This window comes from Protomyctophum parallelum (assembly GCF_964188405.1).
Source record: "Protomyctophum parallelum genome assembly, chromosome: 14".
In the NCBI taxonomy this organism is placed as follows: Eukaryota; Metazoa; Chordata; class Actinopteri; order Myctophiformes; family Myctophidae; genus Protomyctophum; species Protomyctophum parallelum.
The window spans coordinates 28,286,315-28,299,826 of record NC_139709.1 but is presented as its reverse complement, the minus strand read 5'-3'; the positions used below and the strand labels follow the sequence as shown (position 1 = coordinate 28,299,826).

The 13,512-nt window shown below is 43.8% G+C and overlaps 1 protein-coding gene across 1 annotated transcript in view; it reads left to right on the top strand.

Moving 5' to 3' along the window:
* The first annotated feature begins 4,243 nt into the window (after window positions 1-4,243).
* Window positions 4,244-13,512, top strand: part of LOC310870922 (solute carrier family 22 member 23-like) — a 55,646-nt gene continuing 46,377 nt past the window's right edge. Inside the window, exon 1 of the mRNA XM_083782297.1 lies at window positions 4,244-5,334. Within this exon, the coding sequence (XP_083638423.1) occupies window positions 4,873-5,334 (462 nt within the window). The 5' untranslated portion in view covers window positions 4,244-4,872. The remainder of the gene's footprint in view (window positions 5,335-13,512) is intronic.

The following is a 13,512-nucleotide window of genomic DNA, read 5'->3' as shown; positions in this document are numbered from 1 at the left end:
TCTTGAAAATAGTTGTTTGTTTGAAATTCTCGTTTCCTATAATAGTTGTACTTGTTTTGATAGAAAATTGGGCACAAAAAAGAATCCCTAATATGCTTTCATAAATGAATAATTGTTATTTTGTTTTATAGGTGGATATATACACCTGCTTGTTGTAGATAAATCAATTTAAACCCAGCTAAAGTCCATTATTATCACCCAACCAATAACATTTTTAAGATCTTTCTTTCTTTCTTTCTTTCTTTCTTTCTTTCTTTCTTTCTTTCTTTCTTTCTTTCTTTCTTTCTTTCTTTCTTTCTTTCTTTCTTTCTTTTTTGTTTTTAAAATGCTCTACAATTTTGTAGGAACTAGGAAGTAACACTATTCAAGTCAGCCAGTGGAGGGCAGCATTGTGTAACAAAATCTAAGTTGTGTGTGCCACTAGGGCCTGTCTAGGGCCTGTCTGCTATTTTCTATGGCCAGCAAATGATAGTGTGAGTTATAGCATGTTCCCAAAAGTAATATCCATCATCTAATTAAGTGTCAAATACGTACTATATCAAGAGTTCTCATATGATGACTAGGCTACGCTACAGTACTAGGCCTATTTATATTGCAAATATGTTTGTGTTAGATATTTCTTATTTTTTCTTATTTTTTGTGACAATAAGTCCTAATGTTATTTGTATACTGTCTTTAATGCAACATTCATACGTTTAGCTATGTTTGTTTGGCTAGGGAAATCTGGGCACCATTATCTGGGAAGACTGGAGAAGACTGGGCACCAGGAAAAGTGGGCACTTTCGTCGAGATGATTGGGCATTAGAGGGAAGAGTGGGAACTTTGGGGGGAGAAGAGTGGGCACATTTTAGTAAAACTTTGCCCAACACTATGAATCCTTATAACCTCAGTAAAATATGCCTAAAGCTAACCTAAACCCTAACACTAACCTCAGTAGAAGTATGCTATAGTATGAATATAGCCTAGTTGAATTCCAGCAATACGCATGCCAGACAGGTGCAAAATGCTCTGTGGACATTATTACCCTAACGCCCGTTTTGGTGCCCGGATTTCCCCTAGTGTCTCGTCTTCTGGTGCCCACTCTGTTTTGGTGCCCACATTTCCCTATATATAGGCCTACAGTTTAGTCCACTCTTCCTAGATCTGTGGCCAGTTTTCCCTACTGCCCAGAATGTTGCAGCCCACATTTCGCAGTGCAGTGGCACACTGTAGAGTGTAGAAGACTGTATGTGTCCTGGTCCTGGAGAGTGAAGCATTGTTAAACACTGAAAGTCGGGTGAGGAGGGTATAGTTGCCTGGTTTGACATTTCAGCTATGCTAATCAAACAAGTTTACATATGTGCAAATGTTACTCGAAAAGTTTTTACATTGACATAAAACTATCCCTGTCTGATGAGAGCTGAACCTGGTGAGATGTAGGAGGGGCCCGGACATGAGTCAACCCACAGAGCCTTCCACACACACACACACACCAGATTGATCTATCTCTCAGTCCCGGCAGAGGGAACTGGAATTTTGTCCCTGGACTTTCCCTAATGAGACTGAGATCGAGGCTAGCTACTGGAGTCTGGGACGTAAATCGGGACTTGATCACCCCGGCTGGGTGACCTGAGTGAGGGGTATGATGTTGCGATACCCAAAACCCAGATGACCTTGGGATACATCACTGAGGATACGTCCCAGGTGCATCCATGCAATGTTTTTTCGTTCTAGTTGCGACCGAAGGACGCAGTTTACTATGAAAACCTGCATCTCCCGTCAGTCACGCCTTCATATATGGTCACGCCTCATGACATAACGCCTTGTGACACGTCACGCCACCATATATGGCCATCTCCACATATGAAGATCACGACACTGACCTCATCAAACCCTGGATAGCCATACATGGAGAAGACTGGATCACCTATATCTGCATATATGGAGCAGGCCAGCAACTCGATGTATAGAGTCAAACCTCAAACCCTTATAGATCTCCATATATGGAGCTGACCTGTCCTGACATTCCATATGTTGATCTCGTCCTTCCTCTTCGATGTCTCCCTATTGACTGATACCTGTCCATTCAAACTCTAGACGGGCCCGCCCCAAAGTAATTAGTGCAACCACGCCAGGCGAAAACTATAGTTCTCAACAGGCCCGAAAATGGCCCTACCCTGTACACCAGGGTTCCCCAATTAGCGGCCCGCGGGGCATCTGCGGCCCGCGGAGCGCCCCCTTGTGGCCCCTGGAAGAATTTCCAGGGGGGGGGTCCCCAGATATAAATGGCATTAAATGGGGGTCAGTAGCCTCTGCATGTCAAACTGGGGGTCCTTTTAAAATGGGGTCTTTCCCTGAAATTTTATTTTCAGGGCAAGACCTCTCGACCTTGCGCGTGCCGACTCGGCCCCCAGCCTGGTACCCTAGTCAATATATGGCCCTTGAGGAAAATTAATTGGGGAACCCTGCTGTACACTCAAGACACTGAGCCGGCTGCCACCCTAAGATCTCCATATATGGAGCTGACCTGTTCTGACATTATGTTATCTGACCTCATCAAACCCTGTACACTCAAGACACGCTCCATATATGGCCAGACCTCATTAAACCCTGCACACTCAAGACACTCCCCCGCTGCCACCCTTAGATCTCCATATATGGAGCTGACCTGTTCTGACATTCCATGTTGATCTGACCTCCCAACAAAGCACCAGCGCTCGCCCAGGCGGATGCGTGCACGCTTCTTGCCCTCAGGGCGTCTTACTGGTTATTCTATTTATAGTGACTCATAGGAATAAAATGGAGACCACCGGAGAGACGGGTGACAGCCGGAATGTAGACGGCACCCGGGAGCAGTGTGGGTTTAAATATCCAATCCAATCCACTTTATTTAAAAAGCACATTTAAAACAACAGAGTTGAGCCGAAGTGTTGTAGGCCTACAGTTAGTGCCAAATAAAATGAGAACAATACAAAAACAAAAAACCAGCAACAAGCAACATTCTATATATTACAGGTGATTGTTTGAACCAGACTGTAAAAAATAGGTTTGAACTATTGCTGATGTCATCAGCATACTGATGTCATCAGTATGCCATGTGTGGATGCCCACTTTTGTGCCCATATGGAGCTATAACTGATTGCCTTTGGTATAATCTCTGATTGACAATCCCCCCCCCCCCCCCCTCCTGTCTGTGATCTCACCTGAGCTGCACCTGAGCCACCCACGGGTAGTCAGGTGGGCACATAAACACACTACCGGTACCCAAATTGTAAGGCATGTGTGGGTAAAGAAAGCTGCAAGCACCTGCAGATATTTCATCATATATCTTAAAAATACTTGTCAAGTCTGTTGGGCTGATTTGAAAAGTGGCATTTCTTCCTCAGCCTATAGTGGGAATAGGCATGCACCGCTTGGGAAGGTGGATATGCAAGGTTTGGGAAGGCTTGGAATATCCGTGGGATATCCGTGGATATGCACGGCTTGGGATATGATATCTGGATATGCATTTCTTTCATGCGGATTCCAAGGGATTCGATTTCCCAAAAGTTGCGTAACTGATCTAAGTCAAATTATTACTATACACACCATTAACCAAATGTTTTAAATAGTTGAATGAGGAATTTCATTCACAATGTGGAGGTTCCTTACAGAAGTTGATTCAATCAAACCCTTAACCCAGTTCTCCTCAATCCAACTGTGTTGCAACTTGCAAGGTAGGTGATAGGAGGGTTCTCTACCCAGCCAATCACACTAGACTAGAACTAGTGGGGGAGCAAAATGGGAAACCCTGAGTTAACCCTTTGTTGAGTCAATAATATTGTTTCACAATTCAACAATTAAATCAAAAGCGTTAGGACTGAGTGGATGGTCATGGATGGTCCTCTCTCTCTCTCTCCCCCCTCTCTCTCAATTAAATTAAATTAAATTAAAAAATTGGCTTTTATAGGCAAAATACCCCCTCTCTTTCACACACACACACACACACACACACACACACACACACACACACACACACACACACACACACACACACGCACACACGCACACACGCACACACGCACACACGCACGCACACACACACACACGCACACACACACACACACACACACACACACACACACACACACACACACACACACACACACAAACACACAATAGAGTGAGTCCCTCCTCCTCCTCTCAGACGTAGGTAGAGCGGTAGACAGTAGGCCTATACACCTGGTGGTAGGTAGGTGTCTTTTGTTGTGATTGCTTTTCTAGTTGGCATTTTATATTCATTTACTAAGTCTACAGACCTTTTGATGTGTATATTGGGGACCTAGTGCACTATGGCGACATTACATTTTCTTTAAAGGCACGGGACTACTAGGTCTGTCTCTGTCGGTATTTTTGGACAGGTGTGTTTACCTGTAGCGCCCTCAGGAGAGGGCGGACTCGGCACTTCCTCCACGGCTGTGACACACACAAGTCGGCTACAATGTATGAGACGAGGGGACCTGAAGAAGGGACATACTACTCCACTACTGGTTATACATAGAGCTGCACCACTGCAGTCTCTCCTGTTTTCCAGTGATTTTATTTAACCGAAAAGCTTTTTTAATTTCAGTAGCACGACTAGTCTACTCTGTGGCAGGGAGGGAGCACACAGCCACACACACACGCGGAGTGAATGCTTCCTGATAACAAAGAGGTGCGTCTTATTTCCATTCCCAGTGATTGAGTGCGCACTGCTTTCAGCAGCACCAGTCCAGCAGACAGAGCAGAGCGGAGCGGGGGCATTGACGCATTGTGGTGGACTACTCGACTCGACAGGGGCAGTAGTGTAGTAGCACTGCCAAACCGCCCGCCCGCCTGTTCGGCTGCTGCTGTCTGCGCTCTACAGACGCATCCATGAGCGAGACCGCGATGGCCGTGGTGCAGCTCGACACGGACCAGGACCATCAACCGGAGAACGGCTTCGTGTCTCCCGACCCCACGTCGCCGTCCGTGCTGGCACGCATCGACGACTGTGTTCTGCCGTTTCTCGGGGGATTTGGGAATTACCAGAGACACCTCATCGTGCTGACATGGATCCCGGCGATCTTTATTGGATTCAGCCAATATTCCGACAATTTTCTCCTTGCCCAGCCGAACAACACGTGTGTCCACCAGCCTACTATGGCAAATGTTACCAATGTGACTAGAAGTCATTCCGCTTTATTTCACTCTCCGCACAATAGCAGCACGCGTCCCGCTTATATTTATGCCAATGGAAGTTATGGCACTCACAATGATTCGGCCAACATGCAGTGCATGTGCAAGGAATGGACATTTGAGCTGCAAACGGGACTTGTGCGGAATGTTGTCACCAAGGTAAGTTATTATGGACCTCGTGCATCATGTCTTCTCAGTCTTATCAATATATTATGTATCAATGCCCCATCCCATATTTCGTGATGACGAGTGGAATACATTGTGAGTGATGGACACCATCTGATTTCAAAACCAGGGAAAACCCAATGAACAGCCTAACAGGCCTCTGTTTTTATTTATTTATTATTATTCGAACTACAGCATGGCTGGCAGGTGATGGCTTTGATCTGCTCCTGACACCTATTATATTATTGCATGTGGCAAATCTGTTCTATAGCCTCCTAGCTCCCTTCTGTATGAGGCTGGGACAGAATGCAGGGTTTCTCTTCCACACAGTGGGCGTTTTACACTGTGGTTTACCTACTGCATAATGCATATGCAATAGCATTGGTATACAAATGCTATTGCATTATGCAGTACGTAGCCCACACTTCCATGCACCTTTTGTTGACAAATCGTGGTTCTAAAGTAAGACATGGGGACACTCAACATGGTATATTATAGACCAGAGCATGCTTCAAGGCAGCAGCATGAGTGAGTCATCCCAGCAGCTGACTCGAGGTATATACGACCTGCTATCAGAGACATGCTACTGTCCTTCGGCATTGTTTCTCTTTGTGTCATAATGCTTTCCACTTGAGAAACAAATCATCTGCCCTCAAGTCTTGAGGGCAGATGAGTCCCTGCCCCTCCCCTCCCCCCCTGCCCTCTCTCTCTTTCTGTTTTGCCGTTTGATCTCTATCTCAGTTTGTCAGGATGAGGCCATTATTTCCGTCTGTTGTCATTATGGTTCAACAACATGGATGTGATGTTAGCCCAAGATTTAGACTCGTTATGCTAAATGAGGGATTACTAACATCAGTCCTTCTGCTGTGTGTGTGGATAGATACTCTACATACCCACGTCAAGCATCATCTCATTGTATGAGGTTGAGAGCTATAACAGAAAATCAGAAATCATGAATTCATAAGGTCCTCCTCACGTATTTGACTTGAGCTTTGTGATTGTGTAATTTATTTAATACGCCTCACAACAACCTGAGGTGCATTCAAAAGCCACGAGGTTTCCTTTTTGCAGCTCATTCATTAGACTGATTTTTATAATAATTCCTACCTGAGAGTGCTGGGTTTTGAAGTTGTATAATTTATTAATTTTCTTTAATTTCAAATGGAAGTGTTCCTACAGTAATGTAACATAGCATACCCTATATTGTATTTCTATGTGTCTCTATAGCTGCCATGTCAGCAGCACCTAATGTCAGACATTGGCTGTGCTGAAGAACATCCCCATCGTTCTTTGTGAGTGATGCAATGTAATAACCTTGTGCCCTAGTACACTCCACTTGTCCGACAACTGTAAACAAGTGGTATCCAGTTCATCAGGATTGTTTCTCCCTCAAATATTTGATTTGACAATGATGATCAAATAGAAGTAGAAGAAATAGACTGGTTTGGTTTGATCTGAGATCTTTATAGCGTTCCCTGTGCCACGGGGAAGAGGAGACAGTGTGCCATCCATGCTGAGCTTCTGGCTCGCAGGGATGCCAACGATCCATCTGTTTATCACTGATAATGTCCATGCTTAAACTGCCAGCACATAAAATGGAGCTCTCTTGCATCTTGTCCACCGTGAGCCAGGAGACACTATGATACACCCTGCTCTCGTTTTTTGTATTGTCCAGTGATACCTAATTGGAGAGGCTGCTCTAATAATTCTGGTGCACAGTGCACACGCTATTCAGATAGCTTGCATTAATAGCACCCTTCACCTGGAGGCAAACACATTCAAGCCGGAGCTATATTTGATATTATGATAATCCCTCCATGCCTGAAGACTAGCCTGTACAGGACACCATCTGAGTGGAGAAACTGATGCAGCAGCTTCCCCAATTTAAAATAACTTTAACTTTTTTAACCCCCTCGTGAAGATGCTAAGAATAATGAAACGGTTATTCTTAATCCTCTGTCAGCCATACCACCCATGGCCACATTTTGTATTTTAAAACTAAATGCAACGCTATATACTTCATTGACCCGTGTCCCCCAGGGCTCTATACTTTTCCATTTTCCCCTACGCCAAATCTTGCATGATGATTGATCTACAAGCTCACAATGCATTTGCAACGCAGTGTGTTGTGAACTTGTAGATCTGCTATATTTGCAGAATGTTCTCCTGTTTTTCGTAGAATGATGATGGCCTATCAATAATAATAATCATGCAATTTATTTATAAAGCACTTTACATTCTCACAAATCTCAGAGTGCTACAGGGTTAAAAGCATGGCAAAAAACAAACAAAAATAACAAAAACAGCATAAGCAACAATTGGAAGAGCGTTGGCTCCGAGTGGCAGGTTTAGGTGGCGATGAGGGGGGGGGGGGGGGGGGGAGACATTGTCCTAGATGCACTGATGGGTGAGAAGGGAAATCTTGTATTCAGTCCTGACTCCTGAAGGGGATCTGAGTGCGAGTTAAGTTAACCAGAAAGATATTGTTGCACCTGCACTGGCCATACTCAGCAAGCAAGTGTACTGTGTAACGGTGTGCACGTTGACCAACGGTGTTGCACTACACTACAGGACTGTTGATTTTCCTTCATACTTGGTGGCTTAGTGGGCCTTGAATACATGCATTTGTGTTGCCTTTACACACACACACACACACACACACACACACACACACACACACACACAGTCACACACACGTCCTCTGAATGTCATGTTGACACTACCACCAATGCAGAACAGTCGGTGACAGAGCTGAGCAGTTGGTTAAAGCCTCCCTGGAACGGTGCCCTTCCCTGACCCAGACAGACGTTCCGTGTTGTGACAAAGGTCATGCTTGGGAGAAATTGATTGGGGAGGCAGGCGTTCAGGTGACTCCTGACGACGAGAAGCCAAATCGGAAGAGAATGGACTCTCCAGTCCCGAGCCGCATATCTCTACCTTTCATATGACCTCAGTGGAAGTCGGGGGACGTGACACTGTTGCAGGAAGTGCTGACTCAGCAGCCATGTGTTTGGATTGCCTCGGCATAACTGACACATGACCGTGTGTGTGTGTGTGTGTGTGTGTGTGTGTGTGTGTGTGTGTGTGTGTGTGTGTGTGTGTGTGTGTGAGACATCCTATATACATCGGCAGCGGAACGGAGTGCCAAGCATCGCGTGTGTCTAGTAAAAAGAATATACCATCACGCTTTAACCCCTTCACACCCTATTAACAGTCGACGTCGGTCGCACGCGAAGGCATAATAAAATGTCCATTGGCTTTATTCCCAGTGGTGCCTTTCATAGGTTTAATCTGCAGAAGAGAGAGAATATAACGTGCCTTTTGGTGTAGTTCACTAGGGCATCATCTGAAAGGAGGCTTTGATGCAGTAGTACAATTACAATTACTTAAGTACTGTACTTTTACTTCTACTACACTTACTACATCTCAGAGCAATTATTGTACTTTTACTCCATTATTTGAAAACTTTTGTTACTTGTTACTTTGTAGCTTTTCATTATTATTTTCAAAACATACATGAACCACTTCAGCCCCAATACTTTTGTACTTTTACTACCTTCGAATTCAGGACTTTCTAGTATTTCTAGTTCTACATCTCAGTATTGATACTTTTACTTAAGTAAAGCATGTGAGTAGGCTACTTTTTCCACCGCTGTGTGCAGGGTATAAAGAGGCTGATGTGGACCTGTTCTAATAGAGTCCTGGGTCTCCTCTGGGTCTCATTTAATTGGGCTGAGCCATAGAAGTGAGAATGTATCATTACTAGGAGACTAGTAGGGTCTCTCTGCTCTCTGCCCAATCCACTGACTCCCATTCAGACAGATATAACGGCGCTGGCGGGCGGCACGCACGCTGCTGGAAGAAGCATCTCATCACATGATCACACACACACACACACACACACACACACACACACACACACACACACACACACACACACACACACACACACGTGTCATAGCATCATCATGGAAGATTGATTAGGATCTTTCTGTTTTGAAACAGGATTATCCTATGGAGATTGGAGAAACATTTGACTGCCACAAAGGTACTGTGCACACCTTTTGAAGCTATTGGATTAGATTCCATTTTAGATTAGACTATTATTGTCCCAGAGGGATATTTGTTTTCACAGCCTGTCCGACATAGAAACGTATAACAATAGCGTACAACACAACATAGTGAACATACAGGTAAAGACAATTAATTTAATCTCAAATACATCCATTTCACTAACACATACTAACAACATGTCAGCAAGACAGTTTGGTTAAACGCTGCAATAGCAGAGTGGACAAAACTCCTGGAAAAGCAACCCTTTTCCCATCTCAAAGTTGTCTCTGTCCAGATGCCATTATTGTGAAGTGATGATTGAGGGGGTGCTATGTGAATGCTAGGCGTGTGGTGGCTCTGTCATTCATGTGTGAGTTTTTGTGTGGAACGATATTTCAGAGGCTGCCTGTGATCATGGTATGTTTGTTTATTTTGTTGGTCAACATGTTGAAAAAGCATGGGGAACCGAATGAGATGAATTTGGCTTACTTACTGTAGATTAACTAAAAGAGGTGTGGGGAAAAGGTTTATTGTCCAAAGTGAGTCCAAGTCAAGATATGTGAACTAAGTTGTCTACCTGTTTTATTGTCTCATGGGTGGAGGAGGGTTCAGTGACTACAGTGTGTGTGTTAATGACCAGTTCTTTTGTTTTGTCCATGTTCAGCTGTAGGTAATTGTCAGGAAATTGCTTTTTGAGCAGTCTGAAAATGGCAGAGTCATCAGAGTATTTGAAGTATGTGGTGATGGGTGAGCGGCTGATAGTAATTTGTGTTGAGAGTGTGTAAAGAAGGCACTGTTAGAGGTCACAGTCTCTTGCTAAGGAAGATGTGAGTTGATTAAGGAGTGGAGGGATGTTGAGTTGGTGTGAAGTTTCTATTATATAATCTGATGGTGTTGGAAGGCAGAACAAAGTGAATTGTTGCTAAATTGTCTGGTGATTCTAGATGTTGTAGGAGGCATGCTATGTCCCTCCTTTGGCTCTGTATGCAAACTGGCAGGGGTCCAGTTGTGGTCTGATGGCTAGCAGGATTGTATTTTGCTCTCCAGCTTGGTTTTGCTGATCAGAGAAGAACACTGTAGTATCTGCTATTATAATGTAATTTTAATTTTGAATACTTTCATTAGTACACATATTTTATTTCGTAAAATACAGTATAATCATGCAGACACAACCTCTGCAGCATACATACAGTATGTTCTTTACAAGCTTGTTGGTGGGAACACCCAGTCCCAATATCACTATGAGGTTGCACACCCAAAGATTTGCAAGTTGATACCGTAGTCCAACTCCCCCCGGCCCCTCTTGCTCCATGTGCGTCCATGCTGTTTACCCAGCTGGCCTGTCACTCGCACAGACCCCAGATCAGTATGGGACAGTAGGAGGACAGTCTCAGCTGTTGAGAGGGGATGACCCCGCCGCAGATGCCAAGTCAGCACAACAACGACACCCACTAACGGCGTCAACTGGGAGAAGAGATACTTGTGTGACTGAAAGATAAGACTCTCTGCAGACTGTGGGTGCCGCATGGTTTGTTTCTGATAACTTAAGTGTGCGAGGATAAAACTCTGTGTGCACGGGCGTGTTTACTGCAAGGCTACTTTCTGATAAGTGGTGGTCTTGATCAGTGAAGAGTGAACATAGAGCTGGGTGTTTGACCTTTGGCTGGTCTTCAGGTTTTGTTTGTAGGATTAGGACAATGGAATGTGAGGCGGAGGATGGGTAGTGGGTTTCTTTCTCTCTTTGAGCTGGGCAATTCTATAGGCCTTTATTGATATCGTGTGATACAAGACTAGATATCTTCTGGTATTATGCATATTGGCATATCCGAAGTGTTGTCTTTTTTCCTGGTTTTAAAAGCTGCCTTACAGCAAAGTGATGTGATTTTCGGCACTTACCTGACTGTTCTAGCTGTTCTATTATTTGGCTTTGTTCCATTAGTTATTATATAAGCATTGATGATTATTATTGATTAAAAAAAAAATGGTGTAAAATTTTGACACCAGTAGCCACAATCTCGTCACAATAAATATTGTTTATCAACATATTTGATCAATAGATATCTCCCAACCCTAATCTCAGAAGATAGAGATTATGTTTTTTATGTACCGGTATTGTTTCATATCGAGGGGCCTCTCTATTGTACACCTCCAAGGTTGTTTTCACTTCTGACCATGGGGGCTTTATATCGAACCATACATGTTATCTTATCTCTGTAGCGTCCTTGAATCCATTCCAGACGCGGATGCAACCAATACCTTTCTGTACACAGCCCTGGGTAGTGGGTAGGGTACTAGGCCACCTGGCATTGTAGACACTCAGTGGAGCGCCCCTTTCTAGTTTCTCTCTCTGTTGCAAATTGCCAAGGGATATCTATATAAAAATACATACAAATATTGTATAATAATAAAACTACTTTATTTTATTTTATATTTTGCCATTAACTTCTTACTTCTGATGAGGTACATTTATGTATGGTCAAGTAATGAATAAACAAAAGCTTGCATACAAATGCACATACATACTAACCCATCTACTGTATCTACCAACCAATCTCAATCTGCCTACAATCCTGTCCCCCTGTCTAGTGCTCAAAGCCTGAAAACAATGCACAATGAATGGCAAAAAGATCGCAATCTAGATTCAGAGTCAGACACCTGTTTTTGCTATAAGAGAGAGACTTGTGAGTCGTGACTACCCATTTTGCAACCAGATCTTATTTGAATGATGTTTGCGAGACGAGAAACACTCTCCTGGGATTTTTATGTGGGTAATAATTTGAGTTTTTAGATATTTTAGTATTTCAAACTGTCTGTGATGTCATGGACACTGGTCTCACTGCTGGATTAGTACAATGACTATAATGCTTTGCTGCACTCACACCACCTTGGCTTGTGGACTAGGATCAAGCCCCCATGGAGGCTGTCCAACGTTGAAGCGCTCTGCCTTAGTGGTAAGAGCGGGGACTGCAGGCGGACCCGTGGATTTATACAGAGGAAACCCTGTGCATCTGGGCTTTATCATTGAGCGCTCGTTTGCACTACCGCATTTTGGACACCAAATAGTAGACCGTTCTTCCGGGTGCTTCAAAACGCCACTGAGCAACTTCCATTGAAATGAATAGCAGGGGCGGGGCTGTCGCTCCTGTTCGGCCTCTATCCTTTTATTGGAGAGGGCTGTCTTAGTGAGACAACATGTAGTCCAGGAAGGAAATGAGGCCAGTGTCCATGACATCACTGGCACTTTGAAATACTGAAATATCTAAAAGCACATTAAAACCCCAGGAAAGTGTTTCTTGTCTCCCAAACATCATTCAAATATGATCTGGTTGCAAAAAGGGTGAAGTGGCCCTTTAAGGCAAGCTTTGATGGTGTCTGTTTAAAACCACAGTAGTCGGCTCCAGGTGCCACATTTTGAATGTAGTAGTGTTAGCAACTACAGACTGACGACACAAAATATTTTCAGAAAAAATTTGAATCGTGTGAGAATCGTGATATCAATTCTTGTGGAGGAAAATTGAGTTTCACATTTGAGCAGTTGTGGACATACCTGTAATACTGTACTGTACTAGCATTGTAACCTTCATATTGCTGATCTCTCTAGAGGCGTAAAAAACAACAACATACAGTACATTGATCGAACAGACAATAGTGAAACTGAAACCTACTGACGCTAAGGTAATTTGTCATGTGGCTGGAGCAGCCTTCTTGTAACCCTGGGCATTTTTTCCTCTGTGGGACGAGCACAGAAGCTCCAGTTGTTCATTATTTTCAATTGAGTAGAATGGTGTGTTGTGTCTGTCTGCAGTGCTCTGTGAATGTGCCAGTATTGTTTTTTATTTCAGCAAAGCGCACATGCTGTTACCCATCTTGTTCAACATGTTTCTGTTCATCCTCCAGTCTTTGTGTTTTATTGTCTAGATGCTGTAGTGGCAGTTATTGGCAGACGTTGCTCCACACCCAGTTAATATGAACCGGCTCCTATGTATTGAATTGCACATGCATTGCACTGTCTGCAATGGCATTTAGTTTACGCGGTGAGAATCCTCAGTGTTATTTTAACTCTGGGAGTGAAAAAACAGACCTGCAACTCTCAGGACTTTCCTGTGTATGTACACGTTA